The sequence below is a fragment of the Kryptolebias marmoratus genome, linkage group LG5 (genome assembly GCF_001649575.2).
Source record: "Kryptolebias marmoratus isolate JLee-2015 linkage group LG5, ASM164957v2, whole genome shotgun sequence".
Lineage (NCBI taxonomy): Eukaryota > Metazoa > Chordata > Actinopteri > Cyprinodontiformes > Rivulidae > Kryptolebias > Kryptolebias marmoratus.
The window spans coordinates 12,612,664-12,634,075 of record NC_051434.1 but is presented as its reverse complement, the minus strand read 5'-3'; the positions used below and the strand labels follow the sequence as shown (position 1 = coordinate 12,634,075).

General features: G+C 39.4%; 2 protein-coding genes across 2 annotated transcripts; both read right to left on the bottom strand.

The window, feature by feature from the left end:
* Nucleotides 1-298: 298 nt before the first annotated feature.
* On the bottom strand, nt 299-3,307 carry polr1f (RNA polymerase I subunit F). The gene is made up of 4 exons (XM_017420602.3): nt 2,975-3,307; nt 2,068-2,209; nt 1,704-1,912; nt 299-1,393 (listed from the first exon to the last, which is right to left on the bottom strand). The coding sequence occupies exons 1-4, from the start codon at nt 3,274-3,276 to the stop codon at nt 934-936; spliced, it is 1,113 nt and encodes a 370-aa protein (XP_017276091.1). The 5' UTR covers nt 3,277-3,307; the 3' UTR covers nt 299-933.
* A 2,666-nt stretch (nt 3,308-5,973) lies between these two features.
* Nucleotides 5,974-14,159, bottom strand: LOC108239764 (transmembrane protein 196). The gene is made up of 5 exons (XM_025007944.2): nt 13,726-14,159; nt 11,811-11,867; nt 7,411-7,546; nt 6,309-6,427; nt 5,974-6,200 (listed from the first exon to the last, which is right to left on the bottom strand). The coding sequence occupies exons 1-5, from the start codon at nt 13,888-13,890 to the stop codon at nt 6,129-6,131; spliced, it is 549 nt and encodes a 182-aa protein (XP_024863712.1). The 5' UTR covers nt 13,891-14,159; the 3' UTR covers nt 5,974-6,128.
* Between the last annotated feature and the right edge of the window lie 7,253 nt (nt 14,160-21,412).

The following is a 21,412-nucleotide window of genomic DNA, read 5'->3' as shown; positions in this document are numbered from 1 at the left end:
TATTCCATAGTTTGGTGTTTCTAAGATTTATAACTTTTTTAACTGGGAATATTGTAAATTTCTGTAAACGAGCTGCTTTATTAAAACTCAACAAAATGCAATGTGATGAGAAAAGAAGCAGAAGCTGCAAGAACTTGACACTTAAGACTTCATAGCCCCACAAAAGCTGAATTAATCTACATTTTATTCCTTCTAAATTAGACAGTGCCACACCTTTAATAAAACCCTTTCGGGCACACCCACGCCATAATTTTGAAAAGTACTTCTGCTAACAACTAAGAGAAACAAAACACACTCGTGGTTTGAGATTCAAATATTTATTTTATATTTCTGTGGCTCTGAGTCGAAGCAAATAAAACGCACACCGCAGAATATGAGCTGTAAAAATGTTCGTTAGCTGCACTGTAACTGTGCCAAACGCACGGCCAGGAAGCTACAAGGATCTCAAACTTTTTGGTTTAAGGTGTCACAAAGTCGACGTTTCAAAATGGAGGCACATGGAGCAAATAAAAGTATAAGATTTGACTTTTCTCAGCCGTCTGCCTTTTAAATCAACTGGGTTTTTTTTAAAGAGCAAATATGCACCACTAGGGGTCAGTTTTTCATTCTCCAAATGAAAAATGGTTCCTGCCATCCTTGTTGGGCTTCAGCTCCGCGTTTCTTTTTGTGGTGGTGGGTTTATGTGAAGAGGTTGAGCGCCACCATCAGGCGGCAAGCTGAAATCACAACCCTCCGAGTGACGGTTCTTCTGCTCATTTCATCTCCAGTCTCAGTGGTTTTAAATGAGCTTAAAACAATTTCAAACCGGGCAGAATTCAAAAAACGGATTTGATCATTAAGGCACATAAAGTTTCCCCTCCAGAACTACTGACATGTTCTGCCTCCGTTTATCTCAGTTTCCATATAAAACATTAATCCATGACTTTTTTATTTTCAGGCGTACTGCTCAGGCTCCCCTTTTCTCTTCTTCTTGGATTTTGTTGGTGTGTGATCGTCACTCGCACCTGACGTGGGATCAGCCCCACTGTCGTGCTTCCTTTTCCTGCGTGGTTTGTCACTAAAACAACCGCTGTCCTCCACGAGAGAGATCTCCATCTCCTGCTCCTCCTCTTTCAAATCTTTCTCCTTTTTCTTTTTCTTCTTCTTCTTCTTCTCCTCAGTGCCGTTTGTCTCGTCTGTTGTTCCGTTTAGCTGGCTGGGAGCTGTCCTTGTCAGTTCTTCCTCCGTCTCCTCCAATTTGATTTTGTCTTTCTTCTTCTTCTTCTTTTTCTTGGGTGTGCCGTCAGGGGACTTGTGGGTCGGTTCTGCGGCCGGTTCCACTTCCTGTGGGTCGGGCTGGTTGATGGGAACCCCGGACTCTGAGCTCTCACTCATAGCAAGCAGCTCCTGCACCCTGTGATACGCACAAATAAAACAATCAATCCAGAGGGGAAAATAATAATAATAATAACAATCATCAGCTTCCTATTCTCCTCATGTACCATCAGCTCTCCTAATTTTTAAGACTTCAACAGGAAATTTAGAAACATGGCTCAAACAGAAAAAACTTATCTTTTTTTTTATACTTGGACTGTTGTTTGTTTGTTTATGTAAGCTTTCAGAGCAGCAAAGTACTTAAATTTCAATGATTTAACCCCTCCTTATGACTATGAGGGGCGATCGAACCCAATCACCGGACTGCCTCAGCTCGCTCGCTCACTCACCGGGTCTGATCTAACTGTCCTCTGATCAGCAGGACCCCTGCGGCGTCAGCATCGAGCGCCGTCACCTTGAACTCCAGCTCTGTCCCGATCCTCGGCCCAGCGTCCCTCCAGGTCTCCACGGAGACCAGATTTGGTCTGGGGATGCTGGCGTTGAAGCAGCCGTGCACGAGGCAGCCCACATGACTCACCCCTAGCTTATTTACTTTTCCCTGTGGAAATACAGCGAATAAAGTGTGTTGTTTATATTTCAGGGGTAGGAAAAGAGATTCACATATTAACACCGCTTGATGAGGCAGTGAATAAAAAGCATTTTACTAAAACGACTGAAAACTAAATAATAGCTGCTAAATAACGTAAATCTTACGAGGAGTTTCTGTCCCCTTTTGGGCTGAAAAACGATAAAGTTGGCTTCTACGTCCATGTGTATGTAGCCGCTGTCATCGTGGATGTGTCCTTGTTGGCCCACAATCCTGATGTTGTCATAAGCTAACGGAACGCCGTTCACGCTGGAAGACACAAAAACAGCAAGTCGAGCACACTGGGAGTGATGGCTAAATGTTTAATTAGACCGAACGGTAGCAGCTTTCTGTGTCACGTCACTTCCTGTTTAGCACAGGTGAAGAAAAGACTTCAGCACGCATGCAAAATCCTGCTTACAACAGCTTAAGCAAGGAAAAATATCAATAAAACATTTGTATAAAGTGCCCAGATTTAAAAAAAATAATGTTTTAGTTTCCTCTAACTTCTGTATATTTAAATATTCTTATGATTTAACCCATTAAATAAATCTTTATAGCTTGGATCTAATAAGTATTTAATAATGAAGTGGTACTAAGTATCAGGTAGTTCATTCAAAAAGTCTGACTGGATTATACCATCATCTTAAAATCTGAGAAATTATAATATATATAAAAAAACAGCAACTTTAAAACTTTACTGTAGCTTATTTTCTCTATTATTAGATGCTGCATTTACATTGAGTGTCCAAGTGTGTCTTTTTTAACTGATAAATTCATTATTGTTGCATAAATTGTGACTAAATATGTGTTTATTTGTGTCTTATTCATAAAGTGCTTCCCCAGTATTTTCACACTCGATTAGAAAATACAGATTAAGTGTAATATGAATTTACTGTCCATCAATACACTTCATTTGGCCAACAAAATCAAATATTACTAGTTATATTAACTCTTAATGGTGAGTGGCAGTCTAAATTAATAGTTTAATAGTTATTTTCCACCGTAAAACGAGGGTAAATGTCGTATATTTACCTCTGGGAGAACTTCAGCAGCTCTCCGTCCAGCTCTTCCCGGATCCCCGTCCTCTTCTTGTTCAGATACAGCGGCGCCAGGGCGACGTGTCTCCGGTGGGGGTTCCGGACCAGGCACGAGTAGGGAGCCGTCAGCAGCTCCGAGGCGGCGGCGAACGACGGGACGGCGCCGGGGACGCGGCCCGCAGCTCCGCCCGGTCCGCCGGACGCTTGGTCCGGCTTGACTGCGGCGCAAGCGGCGGGCACTTCACCGGGCATGTTCACATGTCTCTGGTCGTCTTCGGCATGCTCCAAGTTCGCCATGTTTGCCAGGAAACCGGAAGACAAACAAGTCCCAACTTCCGCTGTAAAGAACGGGCAAACAGCTGTTCATCGTTAGTGACGCGTGTTTGTTGAAATGTCTCCCCCTGCTGGTGAGGCGGCGGTACTACATCTAAAGAAGTCAAATAAATGTGTAACAAACTTATTGCAATATAAATATATATTTAGTCACAAAAATACAAAAGCAACTTTTGGGATAAACAAAAAACGTACAGTTTTATAAATGACCCAATGCCAAGCCATTAGATTCCTTAACCTTAGACTCTGAACTAATCATGTTTTTACACATTTATGGCAATTTGCACAATTTTTCACATCTATGCAACTGTTTTATACATACTGCTAAAAACTTGACGCTGCTAACTGTGTTTTTCTACCTCATTTACTCAGTACCATGTAGTGACCAACACTCATCTTTAGTCTTGACCCTCATTTATTTGTTTAGATTAGAAATGTATCTTTTGTGTTATTATAGGCCGGCTTGTATTTATTGTACTGTTGTGCATTTGCACTGTATTGTAATGTCATGCACTTTTGTTCTGTGTTGCACCGTGGTCCCAGAGGAACGTTGTTTCATTTCAATATGTACCTGTATGTATCTGAGATGACAATAAAGACTTTCTGACTCTGGCCTGTGTATATTTGTATATTCTTATTTTACTTTGTTTATGGAAGTATTTTTATTTCTATTTTTAGCTGATAACTTTGTAATAATCGATCAACTTGTCTTGGTCTCACTTGTAAAAGGGTTGTAAATCTCAAGGGACTTCCTGGTTAAATAAATAAATAAAATTTCCCCATAATATTTAATAAAGCTCAAAACCATTATTAAGTCCAGTAAAGCTGGAGAAGTGTAGCCGCTTGCAGTGAGTTCTCATTGTGGGCAAGGATATGTGGGAATAATGTGGTTTGTTTGTTGGTCGCAGAAGCAATTATACCACAACCCCAGAGGCTCAGAAAAAAAAGCCCACAAAAGCCCCAGGTTTCTGCTAAAGTGAACTGTAATTTTCCTTGATAGCATAGCAACTGTGAAAACGAGGCTTTAAAACAGGCTTTGCTTTACAGTGCTAATTAGTGGCCTTTAATTAACAAAGAGTCTACAGAAGTCTCAGTCTGTTAAAGTGCCAACAGAAAGCTTATAGATGCTTTCGGCTTCCCCCTGCCACGTTTCAGACTCAGTAAGTGGATTATTTATGGAAAAACAAAAGAATATTTGTGGTGAGACTTTTCTGGTTCAATTTTTAATAACAAATATGAATCACGAAAGCGCTCCGCTGTGGATTTAGTGTGGTAACATCATGCTCTGCTTTCGAAGATGACATTTATTGCGTAATCTTCACGCTGACAAGCCTGGAAAGGGCACTCATTGATTTTGTAATCCTCCTCACATTAAGATCATTAGGGTGACCTGAGGTGTCAATTAGTGCACACGCACGTGCACGCTCACGCCCAGGCGCACACAGACACACACCATGTGAAAACATATCCTGACCCACACACACACACACACACACACAGATCTAGTGTTACTATTTTCTGACAGCGCAGCACCGCAGGAGGTGGCATGATTCAGCACTCGCCTCTGAAACACTGATGGGATAAATTGCAGATGTTGGCGCTCTCAGGGGGCGTTGTGTCCCCCCGCTACTGTCTGTTGTCACGGTGATGAACAGTGACGTGGCTTCCTGAACAGCCAGAGCTCCCAGCAGCTTCTGGTGTGATGGGAAGCAGTTAACACGCAGAGAAATGTGAACACAACAACAACAACAACAACAACACCCACTCCTGGAGCACAAAGCCCCTCATAATTAGGGAGCGAGCCACATGATGTTGTCAGAGCTGCTGCATATCTTTACAACAAGTCACAGTCTGTGTGAGTTCATGCGATGCTGCTTTTTACTGCTGTCTGAAGCACTTTGTGCTCGCAGGTTTGAGAGATGCTATAAAATAGATTTACTTCATCTGCCAAAGGCCTTATTGTGTTAAACTGTGGTCCCATAAGAACGTGGTTATGTCTTAAATCCTCCCCTGCAGCTATGATGTTGACAGGATTGTTTTCAAACTATTGATGTGCGATGCTGAGGCTAGGTTTTAGGAACTGAGCGGATAAAGGAGTTGTAACCTGACTCGACATGCCTTTTTGCTTTCATGGGAATGAAGTCATCTATTGGTCGGAGTGTTGAAGCAAATTCATTTCTCTAATATTCTTAAAGAGTGCCACGAACACAAAACTAAACCGAGCTTAACCACATCTCAGGTTAGCCATATACTTTATTTAAATTACCTTTAAAAGAAGAATTATAAAAATATTTTGGATTTATAGATACCTGATAAACAAGCGCTGATACATACTCCAGTACATAGCTTATCATTTTCATGTCAAAGCATTTCATTGTCAAACGATACATACAGTTTACTGGTGGTTACCTCAATCTGCATTCCACAAACTAGACAGGGAATAAAGACAATTAGACTGAAATAACAATAGCTCTTCTTTAAAAGTAGATCAGCTGCATGCCTAGTTTGTGCTCATCCCTTTAAGGATTCGGATCAATCCCTTCAGCCCGGAAAGGATTGGACACAGAGCTGTTCATCACCCAAACCACAGTTCAACATCCAGGCTTTGGTTTGATTGGATAGAGGAGCTTTGAACCCATGTTTGCATAATAACTCGGAAGAACAAAAGCTGTCCTCGTGACATTTGTCTTCCTCTGATGGGAGAAAATCAAAGGCTTCAAGGCGAGCGAATTGGCTCGCCTCGGCGCAGGTTCTGGGAGACGTTGCACTAACTGTCTCTGTGTCAGTGTGTCCCAGTTGTCTCCGGTCGGGAATCATCAAGGCGACGCTGAGGTGTGTCCGTTGTAGGAGACCTGAGGAATGCCGTTACTGGAGTTGTCAAGTATCTCCTGAAAAAGACACAAATGAGACACATTCGGTGCTTTTTGGACAACATTATACAAAGCCAGATCTTTTGAATTAATTTTAGTTTTTTAAATTTTCCATTCTTTTCCTACCTTTTCAGTCATCTCGTGCGAGTGGTGCAGCGAGTGTTCTCTCTCCATGAACATCCTCTGCTGCTCAGAGCTGGCCAGTCGACAGGTGAGCCATGTGGATAAAGTACACGATGAGATCCCTGGAGGAGACAGGAGTATTTTAATATTTTTGACAGAAATTCACAGTCCTCAGAGGACAAATCCTGCAGGCTCTGGCCTATTTTTTCCCCACCTCGTCTCATAGAAATATGTGAAAGACACAGACGTTCTCTAATAAGACAGTAAGTGGATGTGGCAGATAATGTAATGAAATGTGATGGCACCCTAAAAATGTCATTTTCAGCAGAAAATTAATTAGCAGATTTGTTGTAGGAGACAAATATATACTCAGAATGAAGTGCACTCTTACTTTCTGAACTGATTAACAGGGCAAGTTTTGGAAACAGGTGCAGAATACTGATAAAATCTTAGACACAAAAAAAAGTTTTAAGTGTCCATATTGGTTTGTGTTTAGCCAGCAAATGGGTTTAGCTACATCATCCAAGTGTTCATTGCTGTATGTGTTTAAAGTAGTGAGATTTAAGGTAGAAAAAGATAAAAACGTGTTCTACTTTCTTAAAGAAATAGTCCAGATCTTTTAAAGTGGGGTTCTGTAGAAAGATTATGATCAATTAATGTCCTGGTTGTTGTAGATGGGTCTTTAAATGACCTGAGCTGATCTGACAGCAGCGATGAGTGAACAGCTAGTTTGATCAAACAGCTACAGTCTCAAAAACGGTTAATGTGAAAGCTATTTAATAACTTTTACACCATTATCAAATTGGCATTGCACACATTGGTTTTGGCCCTGCTCAGAATTAGCTAGTTGATCAAAACTAAACTCTTTTTTTTAAAACAAAGAGCTATCTACAACAGGTAAGATATTAATTGTTCATAACCTTTCAATAAATCCCCACTTCACAGGACCTGAACTTTCCCTTTAAGTTGCTCGCAGAACAGAATTTCCTAAAATATTCCTGTATTATGCCCTTTGGCAGACATTAAAAACAGGCTTCAGCTGTGTTTTCGTATCACCGTAGATTGTGTCAGGCAGTTTGTTTGTGTTTTCCTTCAGTTTATTTACCAAGACAAGCCAGCGTCATGGCAGCCAGGTGGATGGACTGCATCGAGTTCGGCCGCTTGTTCAGCGCCCGAACGAACTGGAAGTTGAGGATCCCAGCGATCAGACCACAGATGCAGCACGCAGAGAAGAGGATCATCTGAAACACGCAGACAAGTAGAGAATAATGTTCATGCTGATGGAAATAGATTTCCTGTCAAAAAAAAACAAAAACATAAACAAACTGAGAAAATGCAATGAGGCGGCAGTGGGGGTAAACAAATCACCACCAAGCTTCTATCTTTATCAGTTCCCTCCTTCGCATTGTGGTGAAGCGTAATGTGCATCAGTCGAAACAAATCTCATCTTACCTCATATTAGAAAAATCAGATTGCTCTCAAAGCAGAATGTAACTTTCGGAAATATTGCACAGCCTGTGAACACAGTTGCATCACTCACTTGCTGGATTTGTGTGCCCTTGACTTTTATTGGTGAGATTTCAGTTTTTGTATTATTAAATCAATCATATGCTACTGGTGACTTCATCTTGAACTTTAATAAGCAAACCGAAATCTCAAACCCGATTTGAGCATTAAAAGAATCCCAGAAGGGTGGAGAATGATTGCAGTTCCATTACTCCGCTATCACAACAAATAAAACCATGCACTTCTGCTTCTATTGATTTGAAACGCACGTGTTCGTCTACTGTGTCTGCACTGCAGGTGTTCTCTCAGTCCAGATGCCGTTAGTGCCTTTGACCGCATGGAAAAAGAGCATCTCGGATTTCAGTCATTACCCGGAGAAGTGTGGAAATCGGCTGGCATGGGTCCGGAGCCAAACCGACCTAATGCAATCATCACCCCCACAGGCAGAGAGGCAGAGAGCAATGCAAGGAGATGAGTGGAGGGGAAGATGGAGCGAGTGAGAGGACCGCAGCGACAGGGAGGATGAGACTGAACCGGGAGGGGGAGGAAAAAAGAGGAGGATGGATGGAGCGAGGGAAAGATATGAAGAGGAAGACAAAAGCCAGGAACAGAACGGGCAAGAGACAGAGAGGTGTCTCTGTTACAGCAGATTGGACTGACATTGATCCATCATTAGTTGCCTGCCTGCAGGAGACAGAGAGTCACAGAGGGAAACACGAGGACTCAGAGAAACGGAGACTGTAAAAAAAGATTGAAAGAGTGACAGAAGGAGAAGAGAGGTGACTGCTTGCCTCCTCTGATTTCCTCAGGCCTCTCTTTCAGAATACATTGTGGCACCTGCCTCCAGGACAACACACACACACACACACACACACACACACACACACACACACACACACAGGCACTGGTGTTTACAGTGTCCTTGTATATTTCACTGACTTTGTTTATGTTTCAAATATTCCCTATTCTTATCATTCACATAAAGGCTTAAGAATATGAACCACTGGACTTCACATGAGCAGGTTTAGGCATTAATGTGGTAGCATTACAAAAGATAATTCACTTAATAGCATTTAAAATATAAAATAATATCATATTAAAAAGGAACATAACCTTTAACTAAATAACATAATATAAAATCGCTCTGAAAATAATCAAATAAGAGAACATAAGACTGATTTAGTTACATAAAAAGCCTTCAGAAAAGCTAAAGAAGTCCTGCCAAAGACCTCAAGAAAACACATTTTAAGAAATTAACAAAACATAAAAAAGGCTTAACACTGACATCCTTTCATGCCAGAGTTTTGATCCCCTTGTGCTGAGAAGTGATGAAGTTATAGTTACGCACAATCTCCAATCTGTCAGTGCTCGGAGTATGTGTCAGGGATGACTCCCAGCTACTACCACACCGCATTCCAGCTCAATATCTGTAGAATTGACTGAACGTGTTTTCTAAGATCTAGTAGGTGTGGCAGCCATCTTGAATTGGTTTGACTCCAAGAGGTAATCAGTTTTAGATGGGTAGGGATTACTTTTCATTAAAATCCTTCCAGTGGTTCATGAAATATTTGGCTCACAGACAAACAAATGCACACACAGACAGAAGCAAAATTTCTCCTTTTAGTGGCGGACGATAATACGAGGTGGTACAAGACCTTTTGCACAATAATGATGATGCACCCCAATGTCATTTCTATGATATCAGTTATAGATGACTACACAGATAACACCCAAATACGTGTTCAGATGATGTCTAACACCTCTGAGTCTGCCTGCATTCTGGGTCCCACCTACGCAAACCTGACACATAGATACAATCTGCAATATAGAGTATTTAAACATGCTGAACCAGTGCTCCAACCAGTGCTAAGATTATTTTAATTTAAAACAATAATATCTGAGGAATCTGCCTTTTTAGTGGCTTAACAAGAAGAAGAAAGTCTGAATCCTGTTGCTTTGAACATAAATTGCCTTCAAGTGATAAATTGGCAAAAGTGTAGCTTTGCCCATCTGAGACGACTAACTAACCAGCTTCTGATCATTTCTATTCCATACAAAGAAAAGATAATCTTTGCTTTATGTTGACACCAGGCATCCGTACTCCACTTTCTCAGGGTATCAGAGGTAGAAGCTTGTTTCAGTGTGCTTTTTAACACATAATAGGTGAAGAAGCCACACTGGATCAAACCTTGTTGTCCTGTACTGAATATCTGTGTGTTTTCTGACAGCTGACTGACTCCCTCTGAGCAGGTTGTCACTTGAGATCCCCTTCTACCAATGGTTTGAGATTTTTTGCTGCTTATATTTCCCTGATTCTTACCTTATCAGTGCCTCACAGAACAGTTTAAGATTTTAATCAATGCCTTAGATTATAGGATTTAGGCATACTATTAGGTTATGAATAGTCCTCGGATTATTTGATAAACCAGAGAGTTGTCTGACTAACTCTAAACGTTTTCGAGATATTTGGCTTTCAGTGAGAGGTGCATTAGAGGTAAATTGTGTTAGTGTCACTTCAACAAACTGATGGGATCAGCTGAAGTTCAAAACAGAAGCTGACAGAAGAGACAAGAGACTCCCTGTTTCTCCTGATCTATCAGAAAACACATCAGAATGATTAAGACAGTGACTCGTCTTAAAGCTTGGTCCCAATTTTCATGGACAGGAACTCCGGACTCTCAGCTGTGATGTAACCCCCTGACAGAGAGGTTGGAGAGGTCACATCTCTGCTTCTGGCAGATGGTAACATCATTCTGGTGCTATCAGGACTGAAACCTGGAGAAACTATAAAACCCAGCTGGTCTTGAAATATCTGGGGAGTCTCCAGGATGAGCTGGAGTTCAAAAAGGAAACTGAAAGAGGAGACAGAAGACTTCCTGGTCTTAGTGTGACCCTGAGCTGAACCGAGATTCAGAAAGGATGAACTTATTGGTCAAAGATGGATGGGTGTTGCTTAAATGAAATTCTAAATACAGGAAAAATATATATTCTCTCAAGTTTTGTTGTGGATATTTGTTGAAAATCACTTTGTTTTTTAAAGATGCTGTAGTTATCAACACTTTGCTCCAGATCAAAACTCCTCACAGGCTTTTCTGCAGCTGGATGGAAAATTTAGACACATGGACAATAAAACAATTAATTAATTTGTGTGAATGCTGATTTAGCGTTCACATGATTATCTTTCTGTATGTTCTTTGAAATGTAACCACATCTCCATACTTTGTGTTTAGTGTAGCCATTCATACATTAAAACGTTCAGGAGATGGGTGCTGTGACTTTTGTTTTCTGTAACTTTTATAATTTTGAAAATGTTGAACTTCATTTACAAATATTTTCATCACAGAAATTTATTTAGATTGCTTCAGTATCTTCAGTAACATTGTTTGAAATCTGTTTCAGCATTCTTCTTTTTTTTTGTTACTTTTAGCTTCTAGCTAAACGTTTTACTACTTTTAGTTTTGTTTTGCAAATTTTGGCTTTTAGCTACCAATGTATTACATTTAGATTTTAGCTACTGTTTTGCTACTTTCATCTAGTGTTTTTCTGGTTTTAGCGTTCATTTTGCTCCTTTTAGTTTGAACAACTCAGTGTCAGCTTCTTTAAAACATTTCAGCTCTCAGTCTTCTCACTGCATTTTCTCATAAAATAAAATAAAATAAAATAAAATAAAATAAAATAAAATAAAATAAAATAAAATAAAATAAAATAAAATAAAATAAAATAAAATAAAATAAAACACATTAATTAGTAAACTCAGAGGGCATTATCTTTAAAGCTAAAGTTTAGACAGAGCTCATTTCAAGTCTTTAACCCCAAATAAAGCAGATGCTGTCTGCTGCACACGGCCTCCATCCGGCTTCACGTTATCGTACAGTTCTGTTCTTTTTGCTCAGACAAGATAAAGTTTATGTTGTGCAGGCCACAAGCAAACAGAAATCAAAAGGAAGAAAAATGAATGTTTTTAATGAAGAACGCACTACTTCCTGTGTGTGTACTCACAATAAGACCCGTCCTCTTTCGAGCACACAGGACTCCACACATCCCACAGAGCAGAAACTGGAAAAGAGGAAACATGACAGCCGGGTTAATTAACTGGACCAAAACTCCAAGAGAGTCTGTGTTTGAGATGATTAATGTTCAGGAAACGACGTAACGTAATTTGGTGTTTAGATCCCATGCAGCTTTAAAACCAAGGCAGAATAGTCCTCTTTTGCCAACGTGTGTTTTATCTCTCTAAAAATAGAGTGCCGCTGCACATCTGAGCCTTATTGTCCTGGATGTAAGTAAATTTGATCGAACAGGAACAGTGGGGTGTTTTTAGGCTGGCCGTGCAAACCTCAGCTTCAGTGCGCTGCAGTTTGTCCTGGAAGAAGTGAGAATATTATACCTTTGTTGCCATTTTATTGCACTTAGTTTATTCTAGCTTATTTCTTATTCAGCTGAAATCCAGCATTCAGATCTTCAAATTTTAGGTTATTTTCATCCTTTTGAAACATTTCAAACAGCTTAAATCTCTCTTTACATATTTCCTTTCCCTATTCCTGTCGTTCATATATTTATTAAAGTTCACATTTTTTTAAACTTATATGTTCAAAAACTGTATTAAATAAGCACTATGCTTTTAGTCCACATCTCATGCAGCATTTAGGGACATTCAGTGACACTCATTGATTTCTTTTCAGCATTTTAACAAACTGATACCAGAAAACAAATATAGAACAATACAAAATGTCACACTGCAACCTAACTGCAGATAAATTGTTTATTTATCTGTATATTGTATTTGTATTGTATTGTAATTTAAAAAGTGTTTCTCTACATTCCAACCAATAAACCTTGTTTCTACACACCATAAAATAAAGACAAGGGTGTAAAACTTGTATTATATGTGAATGATGCAGACTGGAGTCCACATAATGTAAACAAATTTTTGCTTTAGCATGGCACTAAATCAATACTCAGTCACTGGACGTTAAATTAAATTTTTAATCTCACAGCACAGCGTCAAGGACGTAACACACAAACCTGCAGGCAAATACATAAACCCCCTTTTTCCCTTTTCCTTTCTCGTGAACAGTGGCACTTTATTTGCACTTTACCAGACTTTCCTCGCTCCTCACTAAAACAAGTTTCACTCACCCTGTTTATCTCTTTGTGACTCACAGCAGCTAATGTCCTCATATTGAGGAGTAACAAAAGGAAGCAGATTCTGCCAACTTCTGCGTCTGGAACTAAAGTTTTCATCACAGCGCAGCTAAGTCGTGTCACTGTAACAAGAGGAGACACCCACAGCAGACTGAGAGGATGATTGGGCATAAAAGCTTTGATCCTCTGAGGCACAGAGGAGGAATTCGAGCATGAATTAATAAAACCGATCATTAGGTCGAGTGCAGAGGGCTAAATGGCTGTGTGAGAGCCTTTGATATTACGAATAAACACTATGTGCTGTTTTTAGCACTGAAATGTCAAAATAAGAAAATAAATGATGAATTTGATTGATTAAAAACCACTAAAATCTGGTTATATGTCATAGTTTTCTCACCCCAATACACAACTGGCAGCTTGAATGAAATAAAGACTTGTCAATAAAGAGGAAATTAGGTATTTCTCTTTTAGTTTTCTGTGTTTATCAAACCAGAGAAGTGAGAAGGGACGCTCTGATATTTAAGCTTTAACATGAAGCACTCATCACTGTCAAAATGAAACCTCAAACAGACCAATGAAAAGTTTCTAATTGGCCACTGATTGTCCATTATAAAAACGACTGAAGTTCCTCCAGAGGCAGGATATAGATTTTTCCTCCATCAGACCGAGTCTGGCTGCAGGCTGCTACATTTTTAATGTCTAAAGACAAAAAAAAAGCTTTTTTGAATCCCCTGGTTTGATGCCACCCCACCCTCCCGTCAGCACGTACACAGAGTCCACTCCACACCGGAGACGCGTCGCCCTGCTGGGGCTGGTGCTCCCCGCGGACCCAGTTGATGCCCACCGCCCCCAGGACGATGCTCGCCACACCCAGGCCCACCTCCAGCAGGGAGAGCAGGAGCAGGCTCCACAGGATCTTGCGGCTGGAGCACATCCTGCCCCGGGCATCTCTCCAGCTCCAGCAGGAGGACGCGAGCAGAGGCGGCGAGCGGGGATCCCGCCTGTCGGTGATGCGAGGGCGGCGTGGCTCTGCCGCGTCCCTCCCCGGGGCTGGAAAAGGAAGCTTTATCCCCAAAAGTAGGTCCAGACGGAGCAGAAAGTCATGAAGGAACAGGCAGAGGAGGTTAATAAAGGTTATAAAGCAGGAAAAAATGTTTTCTGTTGGTTGTTAGGGAGAAGAAAGGCGCGAAGCTGAAGTTTCTCCGCGCGCTCGGTTCAGTCTGAGGCGCGTGGCGCTGTCCAAGGTACTTAAGCAGCACTGCGCGCGCACACACACATGCACACTGAACACACAGGTACTGTCAGGCAGGCGACACGCGCACCAAATCCAGGGCCTTAACCAGGATGTTAGGGGGCTCAGGGGCCCGGGGGGGAAAAACAAGCAAACAAGATGGATTCAAACCGATGACAACTTTTGGTGAAAATATGTAAAATTCTCCTTTTCTCAACAGTGAGCTAAAAATAAGAAACAAAAACTTACTTTGTTTCTCAGTTTTACTTGGACACCATAAAACAAATACTTTAATGCAGAATCAGAAAGGTGTTTTACCTTTCTGTAAGCCTGGGGTATAAAAAAAAATCAAAAATTATCATCTTTAATTGTTTGTAAGCTACTAGTATTGTTTGGGGTTTGGAGTAAAATCATTATTTCCAAAGAAAAATAATCACTTTAACACATTTAACTACTAAAAATAGGAATTTCAAAACATTTTAATGTAGATTATTGTATTTGCTGAGCTCCCAGACTGTCACCTGAGAGGTTTAGTTTTATTTTTCTTCTCATTTTGTCTTCGATATCACTGCTTCGCTCTGTAATAACTTCTGTCACTGGCATATCTCCTCACTGTACAACATTTCCTGGCTTATACATGCACCCACGCTGTTTCATTAGGTGTAGGAAAGTTGAAATATACAATGAATAATTGACATTTTAGAAAATAATATAGATTAACTGCAGCACTTCCTCACACATTTTGACCCCCCAAAAATGTTGTAAATGTTTGAGCTGTCTCCCGTTCTTTAGTGCAACACAAACCAGCTGCAGGGAAACGTGGCCATTTTCACATTTACTGTACTATTTTATAATCAGCTGAAATAACATTTATTATTAATAACAACTTAATGGACCATTAAAGGTGGCATCATTCCGGCAATCATTTATTGAACCATTATGATGCCTAACAGGAAAATAAATCAGTAATACAATACAGATTAGAAGAAACGGATATTATAAATCCAATTTATTACCTCCGCCAAGGAGCTTATGTTTTCAGTCACATTTGTTTGTCTGTCTGTCTGTGGACAAGATCACACACAAAGCTATGAATGAAGTTTCATTAATTTCTTTAGAAAACCTCAAACATCCTACAAAAAACAAGTGATTCAATTTGGTCTTGAGGAAAACTTTAAAGAAAGAAGTGGTTGCTCAAGACTTTTCACAATAATGCACGTTCATGCTTCTGCCTTTCGAACAAAATTTAATGACAAAACAGGTTCTTGTCCAACAACAAATGCTACAATTTTAGACCTGAATTGCACAGAAACCTGCAGACTTTCCTTCTTTTTTGCTTTCCACTCTAAGAGATTCTCAGAAGTTCTATTTTTTTTATAATTTCTTGGTAAAATCAAACCATTTGAAAGCAGATGAGGAATGAAGAACACAACACAACCCTGTATTCAGTCTATGTCTGTGTCGAAGTGTTTTAACTAATCAATGATCAGTCGACACAACAGCTGCCAGGATTTAGAGCCATTAAGTTCTTACTGTAAGCTCTGTTGTGTTCATTCATTTCTTTTAAACATTTAACACAAGTTTACATCAACACAAATATGATCTATTGCAAATAGAAGCTGCAACCCCCCCCCCTTCACCACCCTGTAGCACAATAACACTCCTGACTGTTTTACGGTCAGTGTGATGTTACATTCTGCTGAGGAAAGCTACACTGAGCTTAAAACACCTCCCTGCATCAGCACTGTTTACTTTTTCTGAGGTTTTGGAGTTAAACGCACAAAGAGAGACTGTAATTCTTAAAAAAGCACCAAAATGAGTCGTTCACAGACATAACAACCAATCTTCTTTGCAGTGTTGATGTACCTGCTGGTCTACTTTTTGCTGCCTAAGAGCTGTTTTTTTATTGCAGCACAAAAGTGACTATAAGTCAGCCAATTTTACAGATACTGAGCTAAACTGGTGGTAGTAGCTGCAACGTATCCTCAACATATTCTTCAAGCAGTAAACAATGAAGCAAGATCTTGCAAAAAGGCAAAAAATTGTAATTTTTTCCGGATAAGATGACTGTAGTCTAAACACTTGGAATATAGAGCAACAGGTATCAATCCTTAATGCTGGACCCTATTTTTATGCAGTTAGTTCAATGGTAAAGTTTGTTGTATTGCCTCCTGTTGTTGCATATTTTAAAGTTATACCTAAGGGTTAGATGTGGTTATTATGCAACCTGTGTTGCTTCATAGTGTTGGTTCATGCATGAACAGGTTTCAGGTTTGGATGCTGTAGTAGAGGACTTTGCTCACAGCACGGCACTTTTCTCTGGTGTTTGGGAAGAGTTTTGCCACTGAAAAGTAATAGGGGTGGTGTTTGGATATAAATAATTTTAGAGGATGCTTCAGCAGGGTAATGGAAGACAAACAGGCTGATCTGATATCAGTTTCATCAGTATCAGCTGCTTTAAAATCTAACCTTTTTTTTTTTTTAGCACCGGCTAGATCAGTGCCAAACAAAAGAAATATTGCAATAAGTCATTCTGGCCCTCCTCCATGTGGTTTTGCCTTTCGGTCTTGTTTGTGAAATATTTGATTATGTAGGAATGTTTTACAGCAGCAGCAGATTGAGTAGAAACGTGCTGCTGGCTGGGAGAAGATGCTGCCTTTGGACTCCTGCCGGCTGCAGCTTCGGATCAATGGCAGACCTGATGACACGCTGGATTTTTCAGTCTCTCTGTTTTTCTCTTTCATTGCTCCATTCCCACCTTCTTATCCTACTGTTTAACTCAAACCAATAAATCTTTAGGTTACGATTGTTTCATCTTTGCTTTCCCATGTTAGACCTCCATCTGGTCACGGTTTTATGAATATTTGGATGTTCTCCTTTGCCTCTATTTTAAAGATGCATGCAGACTTCTGACTGTTTGTCTTAAGAAAGCTAAACTCTTGTGTTCTCGTGATCAGAGTTAAATCTAGTCATAAAAAATACATTACATTTTTATTCCCAAATGGTGTAATGAGATGTATTGAGAGCATTGACACTGTTTTAGGCTACTTTTATGTGTTTGTTAAAAGGAAAAAAAAGGATTTTATTATTTAGCCAGAGAGAGAGAGATGAACATCTTCACCTTCAGATGATATTCTTATTAACTGGTTCCTGGCAGGAATGGAGGCCATTTCCTTCAATAAAAGGATTGTTTTCTGAAAATTAATTGTCCTGCTAAAAACCTACGAGCAAATATACCTGTGTGGAAAGAATTTGATTTATTTTCACAATTTTACAGAGATAATCTCCTTTGTCTTTTTGTCAACATAAATGTTGGCCTCATGACAGAAAGTAGAAAAACTGTATTTTCACAGAAAATACAGTGAGAATGCTAAGTGCTGAATGACTGAGTCGTTAACACTAAAAGAAGCACAACAAAAGGTAAAAGGGTGCAGCACTAGCCAAGAGCTAAAAGTAGCAAAACATTAGCTGAATGAGAGAAGTAGCAAAAGACTAGATAAAAGCTAAAATGAGCAAAAAGCTAGCTACAGGTACCAGAATGGTAGCTAGAAGGTAAAAGTAGAAAATAAGGCAGAAAAAAACAAGTATGAGCAAATATGCTGAAGTAGATTTCAAAGAGAATGTATTTTAGGAACTGTACAGATCTCAGTGCATTTCTATGTGGAAATGTAAAAAGATAAAAATAAAAAGGTTACAAAAACCAAAAGAGCTGAATGAGCTGAATGTTTTGATATATGAACAACTAAAATAGCACAAAGTATGCAAAATTACTTTGATTGTAAATAACTGACTCAAAACTCATTGTCAGATTGTGATAAGATTATGTTTGTAATCGGTATCTGCTCTATATTTAGTTCTTCAATTGCAACCAGTAATTGCTACATCATAATCCCAAAGCAAATTAATTCTGCTTATCCACAACAAATATCCAACAAAATAATTGTTTTCAGTTCTGTTTGTTAACGTCTGGATCTCTGGTTGGGAATCACTGTTGAAAATTTCTATAATCACAAGGGTTTTTATTTATTCATTTATTTGTTAATATGACACAGCAATTGTAGGTGTTTCCAATGTTTTAGACAATATATGTATGAATACAACAACGTCTGACACTCATCACTGGAAGAAAAGATTCATAAGCTTTTTCCTGAGATGCCTGCCCTGTTTCTGCGAAAGCGACGTGGCAGGAGATCGCTGAACTTCTTCATTTTCTTCTTTCGAGACACAAATACCAACAGCTTTCAGGATGCAGTCAGCATTTCACATTAAATCCATCTTCCAAACAGCACTGGTCACTGGGAATCAGACGCATTTTGCCTGGCAATTATTTTATAAATACGTGAGGGTTTTCCTGTAAATGAATGTATATTAGTTAGTTTAAATGTGGGCAAACTGCAGCAGAGCAGACAGCTGTGTCATGTTAAAGGTGCACAATTTGAAACTACATTTGCTGCATGACCAAAACTATAAGTGATAATAAGTAAAGAGCAGCTTGGAAACAGATAGAGGCAGTTTTTTTGTTTTTTTTTTTGCTGCGCTGGGCAAAATGATCAGGCTCTGTGAAAACAGCTGAAATTCTCAGCACTAACAGGAGCAACATGTTTCTAAAATAAATAATTCCTGTAGAAAAATACCGTAGATGGACAGATGGAGAGAGCAAAGGCTTGTGAAGTCCTCAGTATCTCCTACACCAAAGCTAATTTTGATAAATAACTCCTAACGAAATCACTGACAGTTTGTGCTTCAGTGCGCCATTAAATCACAAAAACAGGAATTAAATGTGACAATATTCAGATATTGTTTTTTTTTCTGTCACTCATTAATGCCTGTGAATTTTAATGGAATAGCAAGACTTTCTGTTTTAATTATTCTACTGAAACACCATGAAAAAAAAGGATTCCTCCCAAGTTTTAGGGAGATTCAATCACCTTTCAAAGAGCAGAGACAGGTGACAGAAAATAGCAGCTTCCTAATTAAACAGGACGGGGTAGTGACAGCCAGTATTCATGATGTAAAGCATTCCTGGACAGTGGTTGGCAGCGTGCAGCAGCGACGTTAGAACCTGTGTGCGGTGTTGCAAACTTGGCAGACATGTGGAGAAGGACTAACATCCTGTCTCCTGCTGCAGGAGCACCTGTCTCTGCTTTCACTGTGCTCAGTCAGCAGCAGCTGCAGTCCTTTGGTTACACCGGGAGGTTGTGGACTGGAAACAATTGGGATGTTCTGTCACTTTGTGCCACTCTTTTAGTCCGCATGACAAATGCATATATGCAGAGATATATACTGTATGTAACTGAAAACATGATAGAAAACTTCATTAACATTATCCATTATCATGTTTTGTTTTTTTCTCCCAGCTTTGCCTTCAAATCGTGCTGCATTCACTGTACCTCAGTAATGGGAAGCACAAATATTTGTGCCACTGATGTTTTTTTTGTTTTTTTTTTAATATCTTTTGCTCTTTTCATCAAATTCTCGTAAGCAGCTTTACATCTCACCTAAGTCCTGAGAAAACTGAGAAGATGATGCCTTGCCTGTATTTTGTCTTGTGCTGTATGATCTGACAAGACATTTTTACTTATTAGCATTTATTAAAAGACAGGACACGCATAATGAGCAGGAAGTGACATTCAGGCCCTTATTTTTCTAATAGTTCCCAGGTTCTGTAACAAACCAGCTGCTGTGTCGGGGGTAAAACGCATGACAACCTAAACCAGCCGCTGTCAATTTAAGTGTTCATTATAGTTGCTTTTTTTCTGAATGAGTTTATGTGAAAATTAGAGAGATATCAGAAGAAGTCAAAACCACAGCTTCATGTGAGATATAAAGATAATCTCTGTGTGGCTTCAGCCTCCTTCACTCGTTCTGTTTCCTAAAAGTGACTGATTGATGTTTCTCCAGGTCTCATTATGAACCTGCAGCCATACATCTCCACATGACTCCTTCCTACATTTATGCCAACACTAAGAAGGAGATAATAATCCTCTGAGGATACTGGAGGTCCAGGTGACTCCCGATAGCTCTACTTTCTGTCCACTGAGCTGATTAGATGCTAATATACTTCATATATCTAGATTCTACCATTGCCCTGGGTCACCACAAAAGATGATATCAGGAGCAGGGAAAAGGTCTTCAAGGGAGGGCTCAGAATCAAATGAGAAGTTTTGGCTTCAAATATTTTCCTGCAAAAAAAAGAATAAAATCCAATCTAACAATTTTTGGCTAAACTGCATATTTTCACTTGCACCAAAACTAACATTCTTCTTCACTCTTCATCTTACTTTTTATAAATGTTAGCTTTGTTACTTTTTTACACACTTATTTTTGCTTTTCACCTGCACAGCAAACAACAAAAGAGTCAGACTTTACATTAGATAAAGGCAAAAAACATTGATTAATTAGGCCAGTTATTGCCTTTTTAAAAAATCTGTAAATTGACAGGCCTGTGTGTAATAAAAGGTAATTTCCAAACAGGTACATCTGTGTCGATCAAGTAGAGCTTCCCAGAGGGAGAGTGCCTTTAAGGGCTGCTTTTCTTGGCACATTAATGGACCCAAAAGGAAAATGACCAGAACATTATGTTATGTTAAAAAAATAAAACTGTTACATTCAAAAGAGAAAACTGTAAAAGTTCAATTTTTAACAGCCTGGGACTACACTTGCTACTCCTACCACTGACTATTTGATGATTTGCTCAAATGTCTTCAATCACTAGTAAATGTTTTTCCTTCTTTCTTTTTATATAGTAGGATGTAATGTTTTTGTTTTTAATCTTTGTTTAAAACTTGGCCAGGAACCACTGGACAGATTTTAATGAAACTCTCAGAAGGTTTTTACTGGATACATCTGGAGCTGATTACCTTCTGGAGTCAACCCAATTCAAGACGGCGGCCACAATTAATCAACCTTTGCTAACACATTAAAGGCTATAACTCAGTTATAGATATCGAGCTAACAGTAGCTGAGACTCATTATTAATACATACTCAGAGTGTTTACAGACTGAGCGAGATCTTGTGATATTCCACAAAATCGTGCATGTTACTTCTCATATTTGACAAAAACAACAACAACTTTGTCATTTCTCAACATAAGATGATCTTAGTTTCAAACTCTTTCAGTTTTAGTCTGTAAATGTAAATAATCCCTGTTTACTGAACAAGAGAACGGTACTAAAAAAAACTTTCTCTTTCTCTTTGACTCAGAAATGTTTCTTTTAGGAGGCT